This window comes from Hippocampus bargibanti, linkage group LG14, assembly GCF_051943395.1.
Source record: "Hippocampus bargibanti isolate YZ-2025 linkage group LG14, ASM5194339v1, whole genome shotgun sequence".
Taxonomy (NCBI): domain Eukaryota; kingdom Metazoa; phylum Chordata; class Actinopteri; order Syngnathiformes; family Syngnathidae; genus Hippocampus; species Hippocampus bargibanti.
The window spans coordinates 11,600,239-11,620,029 of record NC_142747.1 but is presented as its reverse complement, the minus strand read 5'-3'; the positions used below and the strand labels follow the sequence as shown (position 1 = coordinate 11,620,029).

The window sequence follows — 19,791 nt, the reverse complement described above, 5'->3', positions numbered from 1 at the left end:
GGAGGAGACCACCACCAACATCCTGCCGGCCCAACGCATCCTGGGTGCCCTGAGGTGGGAGGTTGAGAGAAAAGTACAGCAAGCCCAGGGGACGACCCCCATCCCCAGGGGCTGTCCTAAGGATCGCCTGTTCGTCCCCCCCCCTCTTCGCACGGAGGTGCTCGTCTGGGGGCACACCTCCAAGATAGCTTGTCACCCGGGGGTCAACAGGACGATCCAACTCATCGCCCAACGGTTCTGGTGGCCGGGGTTCCGGAGGGACATCACCCTCTTCGTGAAGGCCTGCCCGACCTGTGCCTGTGGGAAAGCCTCCCATCAGCCCCCGGCAGGACTCCTCCGGCCGCTACCGGTACCGTCCAGACCCTGGTCCCACATCTCCGTTGACTTCGTGACAGGCCTCCCCCCCTCCCGTGGCAAGACGGTCGTCCTTACCGTTGTGGACCGATTCTCCAAGTCGGCCCACTTCGTCCCGTTAACCAGGTTGCCGTCCGCCATCGAGACGGCTCAACTCCTGGTTAACCACGTCGTCCGTCTCCACGGGATTCCGACGGACATCGTGTCGGACCGGGGACCGCAGTTCGTGTCCAAGGTATGGAAACGTTTCTGTCGGTCCCTAGGGGCGTCGGCGAGCCTGTCGTCTGGATACCATCCCCAGACCAACGGACAGACGGAGAGGAAGAACCAGGACCTGGAGGCGGCCCTCCGGTGCGTGTGCCTCCACAACCCGGCGTCGTGGGCCCTGCACCTACCCTGGGTGGAGTACGCCCACAACTCCCTGGTCTCCGCAGCCACAGGTCGGTCCCCATTTATGTCCGCCTGTGGCTATCAGCCGCCCTTGTTTCCCACTCAGGAGGGCCAGGTGGAGGTCCCGTCTATTGAACATCACCTCAGACGGGCCCACCGAGTCTGGAAGGAAACCAGGGACGCCCTGACACGCACCGCATCCCGGAACCAGCGGGTGGCGGACCGTCACCGGAGACAGGCACCCAACTACCAGGTCGGGCAGGAGGTGTGGCTGTCGACGAGGGACCTTCGGCTGGCAGGGTCTTCAGCCAAGCTGGGCCCACGCTTCACGGGTCCCTTCCCCATCGAGGCCATCCTCAGCCCGGTCTCGGTGAGGCTCCGGCTGCCACCCACCATGAGGATCCACCCCGTTTTCCATGTTTCCCTCCTCAAGCCAGTGGAAACCTGCTCCTTAGCCCCCACGCCCACCCCCCCACCTCCCCCCCGGATGTTGGCCGACGGACCGGTCTACACCGTGCGGGAGATAATGGACTCCAGGCGCATGGGCAGAGGAGTGCAGTACCTGGTCGACTGGGAGGGCTATGGACCGGAGGAACGACAGTGGGTCCCACGTGCCTGGATCCTCGACCCATCTCTGATCCGGGCGTTCCATGCGGCTCACCCCTCCAAACCTGGTGGGCCGCCAAGAGGCGTCCGTTGAGGGGGGGGCACTGTCACATCTCGTCGCCGTCCTGGGCGCGCCCCGCCCCTCCTGTCACCTCCTCCGCTGCTCCCGGGAGACGGCCCCTCCCATCATCACGCACCTGGGTCCCCACAGCTGACTGTCATTCCCTTGATTGTGCCTTCTGACTATATCTACCGATCGCGCCATTCTGGCGCCGTCGGAGTATTCTGAAAGCCATCCTGGACTTCCGTGCCGTCAGATCAGCTGTCACCGATCTCCCTCACTCACCTCATCCTGCTGTCCTTTTTTATGCATGCCTCAGTAAAGACTTTTTGTATACGAGTATCTGTCTCGCCGTGTATTTCGGATCCACACCCCCCGCTTTCCTTTCGTCACTCGAGCCCAGCCCTCGAGCCTCAAGTGACGTGACACTATCACCTGTGAGGCTGCAGGCAGGGCTGACAGCGCTACCCGTTGGTCGCCAATCCGAACGTGGCAGTCTGCCACTGATCAGGACGAGCAGCACCTGTGCAGGTGCAGGTGCAGGCGGGGCCGACAGCGCCACCTGTTGATCGCCTACCCGATCATGACACTATTAGTCCATTGGGGGTTGCGCTATATCTCTATTTTTCAGCCCGAAGCTCCATGCCAACGTTTATCTGACTGAATTTCAGCTTCCAGCTCACACACCAGCATGTAAACACCACACGATTCCCTGGCAAATTAATCCTCACATCTGTTAGGCTGAGGGCTGAGAAGAGATTAACTTTTGCTGCTTCATTGCTTCAAGTGCTCGTTGACAATATGTACGCACATACAGTACATGTAGTTTGCACGATGACTCTCTGCCAAAATCTTCACGTGGGCCAGTGTCCCACTGCTCCACGGTAATGGACATTTTCCGTTCATTTCTATCGACATATACTCAAACGTCAATAGCTTTCATGAGGCCAAAGCTGCTGAAAAAGAATCCCAAATGCCGCCCATCTGAGACTGTAGCATGTGCAATTCACTGGGGCAACTCCAACAGGTGGCGCTGAGCGCAAGTCCGCGGGCGCTTCCTAGGATTTCACGTCATGGTGACACCTTAGCAATGAGCCAAAACTGGAATGCTGTTCAACAAGCTTGTAAGCGTCACTGCCTGTGTGTGGACATAAGCACGTGGAAACCTGACACACGGGAGCACAATAACCACAGAGAGTAACACCGCACACATACCTCAACAGGGACAAAACACACACAAGTATACTTAGCTGCAGAAATAAAGGTTAACTCATTCACTGCCAGACGTGCAAAAATGTGTCCACTCCAGTGCCAGGGTTTTTGTCATTATCACTCAAATTCCAGGACCCACAGAATATAGGACTACATAAACAGTCAATACAGCGTTGGAAACCTTAGACTCTCTTCTTTCATCAGAAAAAAATAAGTTAATTGCTAAATTATATGGGTCTGGAGTTATATGAGCTTGAAATGAGGGCGGCTGTCAAAAATACAATGCAATACATACATATTGGTTTATATAGCGCTTTAACAACAGCTGAAGCTGGAACAAAGCGCTAACATGGACAAAAATGAAATGCTGCCCTCTTGTGGAAAGAAACATTGACAGAGGCCATTGCCAGCGCTTTATCGGCACCCAAACAAAAAAACAAAACCCGAACAAATTCGGGAATGGCGCCCTACATCATATTTTCAATTCCCAATCAATTGTAAATAGCAGTGAATGAGTGAAGGACAACATAGAACCAAATTGGTTACTTTACAGGAGAGCAGTAACAGTGAATGTAGGCAAATGTGCCATCAAGTGCATATGTAGCGTCAACATTTGCATGCAGCTCACCACGCGTATATCCTTACATACATCAATCATTTAGTCAGAATGGAGCAAATCCACATCGGCGACCAATCAATTTTCATGAGAACGCCTTTTCATTTGAACCGATGATGCAAACACACACTTGTTGGATGTATCCCGATAGGGAACACAATCATCATTCCGAGGGCAAATTGCTAAAATTGGTGCGCCTGTGTGCTTCGGGGGAAAGGGTGGGGGCGGGAGTCCAAAAAAAAAAAAAGAGTGGTCGCTTTCAATTGAATGCCTCTGCTTGTATGACGCACATCTACCTCACGCACAAAAGGAGTAACTTGGATTCCTTCCTGATATTTGAATGGACAGGTTGAATTAACACAAAGGAGGATACGTGCACGCGCACATAGACACAAACACACACATATGCGCGCGCACACACACAAAAACAAGTGATGAATCGAGGAAAAAAGAAGGCTGAAGCAAAAGTATCTTCAATATACTGTACTTCTACGTTGAAAGAAGTTTGCCACTTCTCAAGTCCACACAGTGTGTGCGTGTGTGTGTGCGTGTCTGTGTGTATGTGGGCGTATGTGTATAAGCCCTGTTTCATAATCTACCCGTGATTGTGACAGACTGGATAAGGGCGATGATAATAAATAAAGGGAAGAGTGAAGGAGAGTGGCATCCTGTTTGAGTTCCTGTTTTGAGAGCTCCGGGCCATGTGGCCACAAGACACGTGAGGAAGACAGAAAGAACTCTTACCTGGACTTGTTCAGAAAACGTGGTGGATTGCCTGCTTGTCAAGCTTGGAGCTGAACTCTCCTCTGGATGCAGTAACACTTGCTGACCTCGTCTGCGGGCATTAGAAGAGAAAAGTCAGTACACATGCACTTTTTTTTGCAGTGAGCGTTTAAAGGATGATAACACACTGTAAAAACCTCTCACACACACACTAATCTAGTAACTTGTGATCTGACGAATGATGTAATTTAAACACGTGTGTAGAGGAATTTAAGTTAGAGCCCTTACAGGTCCTTCCCTTTCTTCCTCTCCAACGCGGTCATGTCATCTCCACCTGTGGTACGCAGTGAGAGTGCCAGAGTCACACACGCGGCGGCGTACGCAGCGGCGGGATGATACACACGCACTCACAGCAGCGGACTGGGACACACACTGATACACTGACTCCACGAGCTGCTGCTTGCAGAGCTCGGAGGGAACGCACTCTCCTCCTCCTCCTGCTTTCTCCTCCTCCCGCCCTCATCGCTCTGCTCATCCTCAGGGTCTTACTGCCTCCATCAACCTTCCCGTGTTTCTCTTTTTTCCATGAACATGTAAGCACCAGCAACAATGTCATGCAGGGAACAAGCAGTAGATCCGTGAAAAAGCATCCCTGTGAATGTTTGAATAATGAGAGTTATTTACTGAAGAGTTCAGATCTGATCATAAAGTCCACCCTACACACCCCAAAAATAAAAATACAACCAAATAAATAAGTAAACAAATAAATACACACACACACACACACACACACACACACACACACACACACACACACACAAATTCAGAATAAATAAATAAACAACTAAATAAATACACAAAAATAAATGAATGTAGAAGACACAAAATATATAAATTATAAATAATACACAAAAACACATACATAAATACATAAATAAATAAGTGAATCAATCAAGCAATCAATCAATCAATCCACACAAATAAACAAATAAAGACAAATAAATGAATAAGTGAATAATTAAGTGAGTGAATAAATACACAACGATAAATTAAATACATAAATGATATATAAACATGAATAACTAAATAATATACCTACCTACCGAACTAACTAACTAACTAACTGACTACATAACTAACATACTAACTACATAAATAAATGAATAAGTGAATTAATGAATTAAATAAATTCACATAAATAATAAACAAACAAATAAATAAATAAACAAAATAAATGAGTATGTCAATAAGTGAATACATGAATAAAAATAAAATAAAAAAAATAAACACACAATTAAATAAATAATCAATAAATGAATACATGCACAAATGAATAAATAAATACACAAATTAATTAAATAAATAATACCCAAAATAAATGAATAAGTGAATAAATAAATTCATAAAACAAAAAGAAATAAATAAGACTCAATAAATAAGTGAATTCATCAATAAATAGATAAATACATAGACAAATAAATAAATACCTACGTATATAAATACATAAATATAGATAGATAGATAGATAGATAGATAGATAGATAGATAGATAGATAGATAGATAGATAGATAGATAGATAGATAGATAGATAGATAGATAGATAGATAGATCAACAAATACATACACACATAATACACAAATACACTCTAAGAGTGACACACAAAAGCACACGCATACACATACAACTCGCACGCACACGTGGGCGTCCATCTGGTTTACAACATCAGAATGGGGGGGGGGGGGCAATTTTGGTGATGGAAAAAGAAAGAACCAGTGCTTACTTAGGCACTACCCTAGAACTAGCATTAGTACTCGCACTAGTACTGCTGCAGTGGAAAAAAGGCCAACACGGGACTTAAATTCATTGCTTTTCATTTTCTTCAAATGAAAAGCGCTTCATTTGAAAAAAGTATCGATCACAAGTTCTCCATTAAAACGCGTGGCTGAGTTTTGCTGTCCAAAAACAATCAACACACAATCCCACCTTCCCTCACTGCCTCCTTCACTCACAAGCAAACGCTCGTCTCCACAGTGCACAAGACCATAATGAGAAGGGACCCGAAAAACAGTGAATAACCTTGGTCTGTTGTCAGCGTGTATCGGGGAAGGGGGGGGGGGGGGGGGTGCAGTGCATGCATAAGCACATATGTGATGAATCGAACTAAATCAGCATGTCATCACAAATGTGGGTTTGTTCGCGGGCAGTACGCGCAACACAATGATTGAAAGTGCTTTTGTACTGTGCCAGTGAGGAATCCACATAAAGCATTTGTGTGATTGAAAGTTTTAAATGGCAAACGCACACTCAGGGGAAAAGGGCTAATCTACATAATGGTGGAGCAACATTAACAGCACTCGCATTCATACAATTGGGTGTCTCATCAGTTCTTCGTCAAAACACAGGATTTCAACGCACTTTTGTTCCAAATTATTATTTTTTTTTTTCGGTAAACACACCTTTACATAACGTTTAGTTTTCTATTGAGATTTTTCTTTAGAAAAGGGAACAAGATCAATGTCAGAAGTTTCACAACACAGTGAGACCTCAACTTACAAACACCTTATCTTACAAACGTCAAATTTTTGAAAATTCAACTTTATAATAAGCACTATTTTCATAATACACACCCACCACGGCTGGCGGAGTGATCTTCGGCGGAAGCACACGACCGAACAGCATCAGAGGTTAAGTTAACAACAGTCCTTATGGAAGGTGACTCTCCTTCCATAAGCCATCAACGACCATCAAAAAGGTAAATAAAACTTTATTTTAAAGCACAGTTTATTTCTTTAATTACAGTCCTCATGCAATTCCCTTTGACCTTCGACCTCCAACGCTATTCCATCAAGCCATAAATGACCATCACAAATGTAAATAAAGTGACTTTATGATACAATGCAGTGTATTTCTTTCATTACAATACAATAGCACATTTATTATACATAGAATAAGGTATGTTGTGTGTAGTTTTAAGGCTTATTTATTTGAAAAGTATATTTTATGGAAACCCCGGAACGAATTATTCCCATTTTAATGGTTTCCTATGGGCATTTTTTTTAGATACACACTTTTCGCCTTACACACTCTGTCTGGGAACCAATTAAGTTCGTAAGTTGAGGTCTCACTGTACTATTTGGTTCCCGTTTTGCCACATGCACAATTGAGTCGAAAATCTTCTCATTGGTATATTTCAGGTGACAGTCACACAGCCGCACTCTAAATAACATTTAAAATAAATTGAGCCCCTTATCCTCTGTTGAAAACCAATCCTCCGTAGCTTATTAGATTCTCCCTGACCGCAGTTCATCCGTTCTGAAAAGAAAAACAAATCTTAAGAGAGCCGCTTCTAAAATTGAAGATTGGAGCACATCTTCAGGTGTTCAGCTTCACAAGTAACGCCTAGGATGACGCGAGACGCTGCTAGCGCCTACAGAACCGAATAAGACCGAGAGAAGAAGTACAACGAGTTCATGTCCAGGAATATGGTGGGAGAATTAGGCCTCAATATTGTCTATGGAGCATAGACATGCATCAGCAGCTTGAATACATCGGACAGCATATAATAATAATAATAATAATAATAATAATAATAATAATAATAATGTTATTTATAAGCGCCTTTCAAAAGCTTCCAAGGACACTTTACAATCACAAAATAAAAATACAACTACAGATAAAATTATAAATAGAAACAGGAGATTTTGGAAACAAATTTGGATTTGCCTTTATTAGTCTCGCAGTGGAGAAATTTACATTTCACAGCAGCAAAGTGATGAAAGAAGAGCGTCTCAGGTTTCTTATGCTATATTGAATGTTTATGTCGTCCTAAAACGTAATATTCTGTTGGTCCTGGAATCCGAGTGACAATGACAAAAACATTGGCACTGGAGTGCATACATTTTTGCACGTCTGGCAGTGAATGACTTAATAAAAAAATGAGCAATAATCATCAATTTGTTATCCAGATTTGAAACACCTCCAAAAAAATGCACCCAGCGCTGTGGAACGATCCTAGCTGCAGGGCGCGGTGTGCTAATTACTTTGCAGTATTGCAGTAATGTATTTCCTTCATCAAGACAAGGAGTTTAAAAAATACTACAGGAAAGCAACAAAGACACGCCCTGTAGATAGACGCACACGTGTGGCGTGGTCATTTCACAAGTACACAGGGGTTGTCAACTCTCACCTGGTCCCAGAGCAAGGAACAACCAGAATAGAAACAATCAGTATAGTGCAGGAGTTGCCATAGTTCAAATGGTAATCGTGTTTGTCTGAATGTAATCTGGCAAGCAGCAGCTTTTGATATCAGTACGGGAAGATGTGACAAGAAATTGATAGCATATGATGATGAATGAACCAATTGGGAACAGGAAAATGTACCTCTAAAATGATAAATGTGTCAATCCAAGCAAGCAAGACATTTGGATGAGGGTGGACAGGACCGTTTACTTTAAGTGACGGTGGGAGTCATTGTGTGTGTGTGCGTGCGTATGTGGAGGGGGGGCTGATCAGGGGCAATATTTTGGTGGCTCAGGAGAAAAAGAGAAAAACAAAATGATCATGACTGTGACACAGTAGCAATACTATGCTGTCCACTCATATTTAGGGGATGTCTCATAAAATTGCTGTAGCATTAAAGGGCAACCGACGTCCCTTTTTTGTTTTTTAACTGACACCAGAAAAACGTTTTATAGCATCTAAAATACCCAAAACACGCAGTATGATATTTTTAGTCAAATGCAAAACACCAATAAAAATGACTTAAAGTGTCCAAAATCTGCAAAAAATTGAGCTACGAATTGCACATTTTCAGAAATTCCCGCACCAGTTCGTGACGTCACGCCAAGACGTCTTGCGTTGCTGGAGAATCAAAACAATGGCTTCAGATTCGGATAATATGCTTTCTTGTTACACATCCAGTTATGAATATGATTCAAATAGTTCTGAAGAGGAAAGCATCCATGTCATTTTGAGGCATCTGGACTGCAATGTAACGTCCCACAAAAGAGGCAGAAAAATGGCGACCAGCTCCTGTGAGGAATGAATGAGCCCGTTTCCACAGGCTGATACATTCCTTGCATGGAGCTTGGACTCCCCCTGCTGGCGGCTTTTGGATGTAATACGAGGGTTTAAAAAAAAACAGTACAGCAAAATACATTGACGTGATGGAAAGACGCTACTATGCGTCTTTTTTACGGTCAGGAGGCGGTCCTTTTCTGACGTCACCTGAGGACTCGTCACCAACTCTAAAACAAGACTTCCTGAATGTTCAGCGCGAGTCTTAAAACGTAAAATATAGCTATATGCGGTGGAATCTTATTAAAATACGCCCAGTAGAAGTCATTTGAAGCCATTTTACAAATTATGGACACAACTTGTCCGGAGACGTCGGTTGTCCTTTAAGTTCATGTTACTTGCACAAGTGGTAAGTAAAAATAAATAAATATAAACAAATAAATAAATGGGATTTTGTGTCGGTGTTATGAAAAAATCAGTTAATTGAGATTTTGTACCTGTGTCATAAAAAAAGGAAACTGAAGATAAGGCAGCATCATCACCCAGGACAGAAAAAGACTAGAGCACCTGGTCAAGACGGCCAGTTCTCTCCTGGGATGCTCCGTGGACTTTCGTGAGGAGGTGGGCAACAGACGGACGCTAGCTGAACTAAAATCTATGATGAACAGCCCCTCCCACCTGCTCCTGCCCACCCTGACAGCAGTGCGTAGCTCCTTCAGCCAGAGACTGTTACTCCCGCGCTGCAAGAAGGAAAGATACCGCCGCTCCTTCCGACCGACTGCTGCCAGGCTTCTGAAGTCATTCACTGCCACTCACAAATGTATTCAAGAATTGAAAATATGATGTACAGCGGCATTCCCGAATTTTGTCGTTTTTTTTTTCATGCATGGGTGCAGATAAAGAGCTGGCCTTGGCCGCTGGCAATGTTTTTTTGTTTTACACAAGGAGGCAACATTTCCCTTTATTCAATGTTAGCACTTTGTTCCAGCTTCAGATGTTGTTAAAGCGCTGTATAAACCAATGTGGATGTATAGCATTGTATTTTGGACAGCTGCCATCATTTCAAACTCATGTAACTCCAGATCCATATAATTTAGGACTTAACTATTTATTGAAACTATTTATTTATTGAAAGAAGAGAGTCTAAGGTTTCTAACGCTGTATTGAATGTTTATGTAGTCAGAAAACTCAATATTCTGTGGGTCCTGGAATTTAAGTGATAATGACGAAAACAATGGCACTGGTGTGGACGGACACATTTTTGCAAATGTCTGGCAGTAAATGAGTTCATAAACACACGTGGGAAAAAAACCTGGAATCACACATTGTTAATAGCACCTTATGCCGAGGCAATAATGTAATGTTACATATATAAAATATGCTTTTTATACCATACTTTTATACTTTACACTATGTACATTTATGAAACTGCTTTTTGTGCAGTTGTTTATTTCAGTATCATGACATTTTCTTTTGTGCATAGAATACTTTGTTTTTATCTTTTGACCCCCTTGACCCCTTTCAATTTTGCTGCAGTAGATTGCAAATTTCCCCATACTGGGATAATTAAACGCTTTCTGATTCTGTTTTTGATCACCTGTACTGTAATGTTCATCGTATGTGTTAGAAAAGCATTTTATGGCAACATGCTCTTGGCTAATGTTACCAAATGGTTTCTTCCTCGTTTTTTCGCCGTGCTGTCAGAATTGCTTGTGATGCATTCGTGAAGGATTTAAGCAACCCTCCAACATCAGCATTATGAATTTGTAAGGAGCGAATAAGCTTGGACTTTGCAGCTATTGTCGAAAAAAATAAATATATTTATTTTTAATTAGATAACTCAACCTTGCGGAACAAAGTGCCAGAAATTGATTTTTTGCAGTTCTGTCCCTTCTTGCTTTGTAGTGATTATCTAGTTGATTAAGCAATTTGCAGACGCTAATCAGAAATAAACATGAAATGGTAATGAATGCCATTAACATCTGAACTGAAATGGTGCGAGGTACTGTTCTCTCTGCACTTTCCAGTTCAAGTATGGCATATATTATATCACACATATAATATACTTAAAACTGCTTAACTTATTAAAATGGAAACATTAAGTCTATATGATTACCTTTTTGTACCTCATCCTTTTGAGATGTGATTGTGCTCAGTGAATATCTCCAACCTTCCTCTCTGAAGGAGAAGCTTCCTGCCGGATATGCTGCTCAAAACGTGTCCACGCACACACACATGCACACATGCACGCACGCACGCACGCACACACTCACGCACACGCACACACACACACACACACACACACACACACACACACACACACACACACACACACACACACACACACACACACACACACACACACACACATGCGCAGACACGCCAGCGTACTTCCTTCAGGTAAGGCAGTGAATACAGAAAGCGCCGGAAGTGAAATAAAAAGACAGTAGAGAACGATGGTATAGCTGATAATGAGATGTCAAAGGTTGTACGTGGGGTGGAGAGGTATGGGGGGTTCAGACCCTGCCACTTGGTGAACCCTGTGCAAATGATAGCCTAGGGTGAAAGGCTAATGGATGTCACAGCTTATGCAATAGGAGGCTCCAAAAGGCCTGCCCAAACATGACGAAGAAGGAGATCTATGAAAACATACAACAAAGAAAAAAAGGTAAAGGTGTTAAAGATTACAAGACGAAAGTGAATAAAGTCATTTGGTTCGGGAACGGGCGGTGGGCGTGAGCATGCGAGTGAGCAAAAATAGTGTCAGAGAATCAAGAGCCATTGCGGCAATAAAGCCGCTTTTGTCATAAAGGGAAAATCAGACCTGGAGAAGAGTCAAGCAGGGGCAGGAATGTGCGGAAGAACTGCAGCAACCAAAACGAAAACAAAACTTCCTCTTCGTTTGGGTAAAGCTACCTTGTTATTACAATTTGAAACCGCACGCGCTTTGTCGTGTGCATTACTTTTAGGGTCGTGGGGGGTTTTGTTCACTTGGAATGTAGGGTTGTACAACAACACATGAATGGCATATACAGTATGTACATTATGATTCCCAAACATGAGACAGGGAGACAGAGAGAGAGATAAAGAGAGAGAGAGAGAGAGAGAGATAAAGAGAGAGACAGAGAGAGAGAAAGACAAAGAGAGACAGAGAGAGATTGAGAGAGAGAGAGATGAAGAGAGAGCGAGAAAGAGAGAGAGAGAGAGATAAAGAGAGAGAGAGAGATAAAGAGAGAGAGAGAGATAAAGAGAGAGACAGAGATATAGTGAGAGCGACAGACAGAGAGAGACACACACAGACACAGAGGGGGACAATAAGGCAACAGCATGGGATTGAGAAATCCCGAGAGAGAGAGAGAGAGAGAGAGAGAGAGAGAGAGAGAGAGAGAGAGAGAGAGAGAGAGAGAGAGAGAGAGAGAGAGAGAGAGAGAGAGAGAGAGAGAGAGAGAGAGAGAGAGAGAGGAGAGAGAGAGAGAGAGAGAGAGAGAGAGAGGGAGCAAGAGAGAGAGAGAGAAAGAGAGGAAGAGAGAAAGAGAGAAAGAGAGACAGAGGGAGACAGAGAGGCAGAGTGAGAAAGACAGACAGACAGACAGACAGACAGTCAGAGAGAGATAGTGAGGGACAGAGAGAAAGAGCATAGTGTGACAGAGAGACAAAGGACAGACAGACAGAGAGACACACAGACACACAGACAGACAGACAGGGACAGTGAGAAAGAGCAGAGTGTGACAGACAGACAGACAGACAGACAGACAGACAGAGAGATAGTGAGGGACAGAGAGAAAGAGCATAGTGTGACAGAGAGACAAAGAGACAGACAGACAGAGAGACACACAGACACACAGACAGACAGACAGACAGGGACAGTGAGAAAGAGCAGAGTGTGACAGACAGACAGACAGACAGACAGACAGAGAGAGACCGAGAGATAGAGAGACAGAGTGAGACAGAGAGACAGGGAGAGAGGGACAGAGAGAGAGACAGAGAGACAGAGAGAGACAGAGACAGAGACAGAGTGAGACAGAGAGAGACAGGGAGAGAGGGACAGAGAGAGAGACAGAGATAGAGAGACAGAGAGGGAGAGAAAGAGAGCGACAGAGAGACCAACATCGAGAGAGGGTCAGAGAGAGACAGAGAAATAGAGAGACAGACAGAGAGAGAGAGGGAGAGAAAGAAAGAGACAGACAGAGAGGGAAGGACAGAGAGAGAAGAGTGAGGCAGAGAGAGAGAGAGAGAGAGAGAGAGAGAGAGAGAGAGAGAGAGAGAGAGAGAGAGAGAGAGAGAGAGAGAGAGAGAGAGAGAGAGAGAGAGAGAGAGAGAGAGAATGAGGGGGAGACATAAAGACAGACAGAGAGACGGAGACAGAGAGACAATAAGGCAACAACATGGGATTGAGAGAGAGACAGCGAGAGAGACAGCTAGAGCAATGCGTCGTCACCACCATGTTACTGTTGAAACTGATCATCACAAAAATCGCAATAATCATGCCACGATGAACAGCGAGGCAAACCAAAGTTGCTCTCAACTCTCCGTTTGTGCCTCAAAAATCAACAGATTGTTTTTCTCTTAACTCCCTGTGAGAGAAAATGCAAACCGTGGCCGATATCCCCAGTGGAGCACTTCCACAATAGCAATAAAGGCACGGAAGCCGTACAGTGTGGAACAGCAGTGGGCTCTTTCTAGTCATTTCTCAACACTGGAGGGATTGACTTGGCACCCATAAACTGTCAAAAGTGAGAAATGCATTTCATTTGAGGCAAATTCTACAATAGGCACATACATCTGATGAAAAGCTCTCCTTTCAATTCTAAATGTTTCAAATAAGGTACATCCTTGAAAAAAAGGTAAAGAAAAAGCAGACTGGAACATCTGCAGTTTATTGGGAGTGAATTTAAGGAACTTTAATGGCTACAGTTGCATTTCACTGATTGTTCTAATTTTAATCACAGCCACGTTTGGAAGGGTTTATCTTGATCCAAAAATCAGGCATTACAACAATATTTTTTATATTATTGCCAGAATCAAGAAAAAAAATATGAATACATAAATGGATATGTAAAATCAGTGTTGGTCCGTGCATTTCACACCTGGGCCTTCAGTGAAGTCCTGCTTAGTCCGACTTGAACAAATATCCCTCGTAATACCATAATTTATGACACAACGGCTGGAGATATCATACAAAAGCACACGCACGCAGTACTGGGCGTGGCATCACCTTAATCGTCTACAACACAGGCTATTTTCCGGAGCAATTACACATCAATAAATCTGCATCAGCAATTAGAACTTGTCACTATACGTGATACTGCAAACACTTAAAAATAAAAGGAAATTTAAAATCATTTGTCCACAAAGTTTTATGAAGTCCACCAAGAATATGCAATCTTTAACAAGATTTTACACGAAATTACAAAATGTCAGTTTAATATAAGAAAAACAACAAGACGTTCACAAAACGAACTATTTGTTGAAAATAAAAGTAAACAAATCTTTTTCATTTGTTCATGAGAATAGGCTTACATGCGACAGCGAGTTGTCCTCTCCTTCAGCCATTGTGGGTTAAAAAAGCGAGTAGATATACTTGGTTTTTCTGCTAAAGTTTCCGGGTCTGATCTGTTGTCAGCTTGGTTGATTTGCATAGCGCTGCTGAGGTAAAGTGAGTATCCAATCACAGGACGCGTACGTCATGTTCAACGCGAGGCCCTCTAGCTGGCCTTACTGTGCCAACTCGTGATCTGATTGGCTATCGCAACTGTATATCAACTACATGTGCCCGTTCATGTACAGCGCACAGATGCCCTCACTGTTGATTTTGAAGGCGTCGGTCAGATTTCATACAGCCTGGCGACACAAACTAGCTGAATTCTGATTGGATTAAAAACTCTGACCTAAAACTACAACACTGAAAGGAGCATAACCAAATGGATATAATATAACATCAAGAAAACAGTATGTAGAATAATTATATATATATTTAGAAAAAATACTTTTTTAATGAAATTGACTTTTATTATAATTATGGTAATGATGTCTGATTATGTTAGGCCAGCAGAGAAGGCCTTGCTGGCCCTGACGGCCCACCACTGTGTAAAATACACTTGACACACACGTGATTAAACCGTCAGATAATCACTGAGTGAATGGAACTTTATAATTTGCCGAATGATTAATAACATCGATCGGATCTGACAAAAAAGCTCAGATACTTGTAATTCTTTTTTAACTCACCGATAAGTGATCAGCTCCAAATTCTTGATTGTGTAAAGCCTAATTTTAACATTCATATCTGACATGGCTCACAGTCTTTGTGACATTTTCACATCAATGACACAAATTCAAATGACAATTCACCGTTCCACAAAATCTGTGTTTGATGCATTTCATATAAAATATGTTTGTAAAAAGCTGGTTGCATGGAAAAAGCCCACCAATGTTCTTTTTCATTCTTTCAATGTTTGAATAGGTGCTCCAACCTTTTTTTAAAATTACACCACAAATGTGTGTGTGTCCTCATGAGCGTGTGTGTTTGAGAGCATGAAGGAAAACAAAAAAATGACAAAGATCGGTTGTCATGGTACCGCATGTTCCCGAGTTTCAAATATCACGGTACAATTTCTTTCATACAATTTCCACTTCATAATGAAGCAGTGAATGCATTGCACCAACCTTGGTGAGGGAACAGACGCACACATACAAATATGATGCACACTTAGTAACTTCTCTGTCCACGCACATCCTTGAACCTCTGCACAAATGCCGGATCTCTCTCTCTATATATATATATATATATATATATATATATATATATATATATATATATATATATATATATATATATATATATATGTGACGGGTGTCACAACAGTGACTGTCTTCATCCCCACGATGCTGCTGTATTAATGAAGACGAGACGCGTATATATATATGCACACACACGCACGTGCCCTCACTGGACATACATGACCATAACAACATGAACAGACGACGAGTCAGAAATGTTTGACCTTGGTCATCTCTGACTTCTTTCCGGTTTTCACACTTTTCCTTCATGCATTCCTTCCTCCAATTATTTCCACCGTATCTTTTCACTCTGTCCTTTCAATATTTCCAGTCACTTCGATTTTTATGTGAGCATGGGTGTGCGTATGCGTGTGTATTTGTGCTTGCGTGTGTGCGTGTGTTTGTGGTGTGTGTGAGATGTGCAGAATGCATGTCAAGAAAAAAAAACGTGTACTGTACAGTACTGCTGTCAGAGTGCCTCCTAGTGTACAAATACTAACATTACAGTCCACACAGATCTGGCAAGAGTGGACATTCACATTAGTCATGGGGCAATTAAACAACACGAAATAGTAGTATATTTAAATATTAATTGTTTATTTCAACTATATTAAGTATGTACAGTATATCAAACCTGAATGTTGTAACCTTCGATCTCAAGCAAGTCTGGAGTCATTTTGTCAAATAAAATCAACTTATATGTTACATCAAGTCCAGGCAAAACTAAAATAGAATTACAGTATATGGCCCTAATTCCAAAAAGGCCTTGATTTAGGGCTAATCAGAACCACTTTAAATGGTGGAAGGTGTTCACAGAATCCCTGTAACTGGCGGGTATCATTGGTTGCCATGACAACAAAAATATAATTTATTCGAACTTATTGTAATGTTGTCGTTTCAATGTCCTTTATAGTTTTCACGGTGTTCCAAGTGTTTCACAATAAACGTTGTGACATCAGTAGTTACAGTGAAAATGTGCTCACAAAAGTGAAAATGTGCTCACACAGGTGAAAACATCCTCATCCATCCTGGAGCCTCCGGTGCGCATGTGCTTCCCACCCCAACGGCAAGCTATCGGCTTCGGCGCACTCGCGTAGCAAGGTACGAGCTACATCGAGCGTTGTCGCACTCAACCACGTGTCACGGAGCTAGCCGAGAGCTACTTGGAACATCGTTGCACTCAACCCGCAGCAAGCTACAGGCCTCAGCGTGCATCGTCGCAATCATCCTTCGTAAGGGAGAGAAAGGTTTCAACGCGTGACGCTGCTTCTCATCCTGCAGCAGCTAAAGGTTTTGATGGATGTTTCCAGTAGCTCACAAAGTGGATGGATAGAACATACAAATTCACCACAATAACAGTGAAAATAATGAATGTTCGTTTTTGAATGAAAGTATATAAATCTATAAAACTAATTTGAGGTTCTGAACTATTAAAATGTCTCAAACTAGCATTTCAGTTAAGAGGGCCAAAATGGCGGCTCTACTGGCTGCAAAGGAAGCTGAGATCGAAATGGAAGAGGCCGTTGAAGCTCAACGTCAGCAGTTGAAAAAATTTGAAAACCTGAGAGACATCAAAGTGATGAAGGCAAAGTTACGTGTGTATGAGGAAGAAGTAATGACAGCTAAGTTACGCGAGTTTGAGAAAGTAGTGAAGGCAAAGTTAGGTGTGTTTGAGGAAGAAGAAATGAAGGAACTACATGTCACCAGCATCCCCATACACACCAAAGAGAATGATACATTGCCTTTCTACCACCATGACCCATGCCATAAACCGCTAACTGAGAAATTGGTTGAATCATTACAGGAATCACTAGTTCCGAGTCATCATCCAAACCCAGAGCTTGCCGTATTCTCAGGTGATCCTCTGAACTGTGTTGAGTGGAGGACAGGCTTCGGTGCTCTGGCAGAGAGCCGATGCTCGAATCCTGCTGGTGAACTGTATTGTTTTAAAAAGTACATGGCACCGGAGGTAAAATCTTCTCTGGAAGGCAGCTTTTATAGAGAAGATGATGAAGCCTATCAGCAAGCTTGGGATCGACTCGATGCCAGATATGGTAATCCCTTTATTGAACAGAGAGCTTTCAGAGTAAAACTTAATGGATGGCCAAAGATTGGTGGGAAGGAATTCATCAAATTAAGAGAATTCAGTGATTGCCTGCAAACCAGTAACAATGCTATGCTTCAAGTAAAAGGTCTGCAAGTTATGAATGGCTGTGAGAAGAACCTCGAAATGCCACTTCCATTCAAAGTGCGACCTCACCTCCTGGCCAATAAGATGCGAGCTTTGGAAAGACTGAACCAACTTAGAAAGACATTGGACAGAGAACGCGAGTGCTAAGGTAACAGTTTAGATAAGAACATCAAAGTTAAGAAGAAAGGGAGGCCACCTCAAGCCTTCCATTGTTTAAAGATCCATACATCACATCATGGTGAAATTACTGTTGATTATTTGAAGTGCATACATCATTTTGTTTAGGAATGTTGTTTCAACAGTAATTTGTTGGGAGTGTAACTAGCGGGTATCTTGTCATTGTCACGTCCGCTCGAGGAGTGGTGACAGAACTCGAGGGAAGACGGGAGGGAATAAAGGTTGGATCCAAAATACTCGGTGGAGACAGTGATTCTATAAAAGTCTTTACTGAGACACATGAGGCAAAACAGAAAATCAGGCAAAAGAGGAGAACAACGAAACAGACCTGCGTGTGGCTGGGTGATGGGGAACTTCTGAGAATACACCGGCACAGAACGAACGGTAAGGGTGGCTTTTATAGCCAGAAGGCACAATTAAGGAAATGGGGACCAGGTGAGTGAGTCCGGAGAGCAGGGAGGGGAGGGGCCCGCTCCAGGAGGAGAGGAGGATGAGACAGGAGGGGCACTTTCCTGGCGCTGACGAGGATGTGACAGTCATTGGTTGCCATGACAACAAAAATATAATTTATTTGGACTCGTTCTGTAAAAGTGTTTTATGTTTCTATGCGAACCTTTATATGTATGTGTTTTTCTTAAAATCGTCTTCGATACTCTATTTATAATGTTTTGTCATTATCACTTCCGCTTCCGTGTCATGTGTTTCGATAAAAGCGAGTAAGACGAGACAGACGGAACGAGACTAATTCTAGAGAGACAGAAGCAGAGCAACTGCTAGAGAGAGAACGACAGTCCAAAGTCTACGTCAACGTTTATCTACTTTCGGTTAATAAGGGGCACACGGTACGTTATTAATTTGCTTATTGACTGAATGTTTTGTCGAACTTATTGTAATGTTGTCGTTTCAATGTCTTTGCCTTTATAGTTTTCACGGTGTTCCAAGTGTTTCACAATAAACGTTGTGACATCAGTACGAAGTGTCATCCTTGACCGGGGTAGATACAATCCCATTTAAGTAGAGTTTGAAATTGATTTGTCAATTCCGAACACATGCAGCCACATACCAGTTCAGAGACGATGCACACTTGTGCTTCCACGTTATTTCCGTTTATTATTTTTACGTTTATCGGAGTCTACATTTATAGAATCTGATTCTGTCCAGAACCTTCTGGACATCACAACAACAGGTAGTGTTTTGTCTTTGTCTTTTAACAATATTGTCATGAATGCATACTGTCATAAATACAAATGCATACATTGGCCTACATATAGTACATACAAACATGTATCCTTGATCTCAATACACTAATGCTGACATTATTTAAAATTCTGTTCCATTTTGTTATCACAATATCATAAAGCACTTCCGTATTTGTCATTCAATGCATCTGCAACGGTGACACAAAAAAAGACGGATTTCTCATTTTAATTGATGTCATGGATACTTATGCCACACTCCCTGCATGTCTCGAACACCTCCAAAGAATGGGAAGTGATTTAGAATGTTACTGACATTGTTGCCGCACTGAGTCATTTCAATGCGCCAGATCAATTACGACATGACTCCACCATCCAAACACAATCTTCAAGGTAATACAATGACGCCCCTTCCCTATTTTACACATTAAATAATTGGTATGACGATTGGAATACCAATGAGCATA

The 19,791-nt window shown here is 42.9% G+C and overlaps 1 protein-coding gene across 3 annotated transcripts in view; it reads right to left on the bottom strand.

Moving 5' to 3' along the window:
• Nucleotides 1–19,791, bottom strand: part of pde2a (phosphodiesterase 2A) — a 125,215-nt gene that overhangs the window by 82,630 nt on the left and 22,794 nt on the right. Inside the window, exons 1-3 of one of the 3 annotated variants that reach the window (XM_089013518.1) lie at nt 4,374–4,500; nt 4,251–4,296; nt 3,984–4,074 (exon numbers count right to left, since the gene is read on the bottom strand). In XM_089013518.1, the coding sequence (XP_088869644.1) occupies nt 3,984–4,074; nt 4,251–4,296; nt 4,374–4,497 (261 nt within the window). In that variant the 5' untranslated portion in view covers nt 4,498–4,500. Of the gene's footprint in view, nt 1–3,983; nt 4,075–4,250; nt 4,501–19,791 lie in introns of those variants that run through there. The other 2 variants (XM_089013520.1, XM_089013519.1) reach the window with 2 other exon arrangements.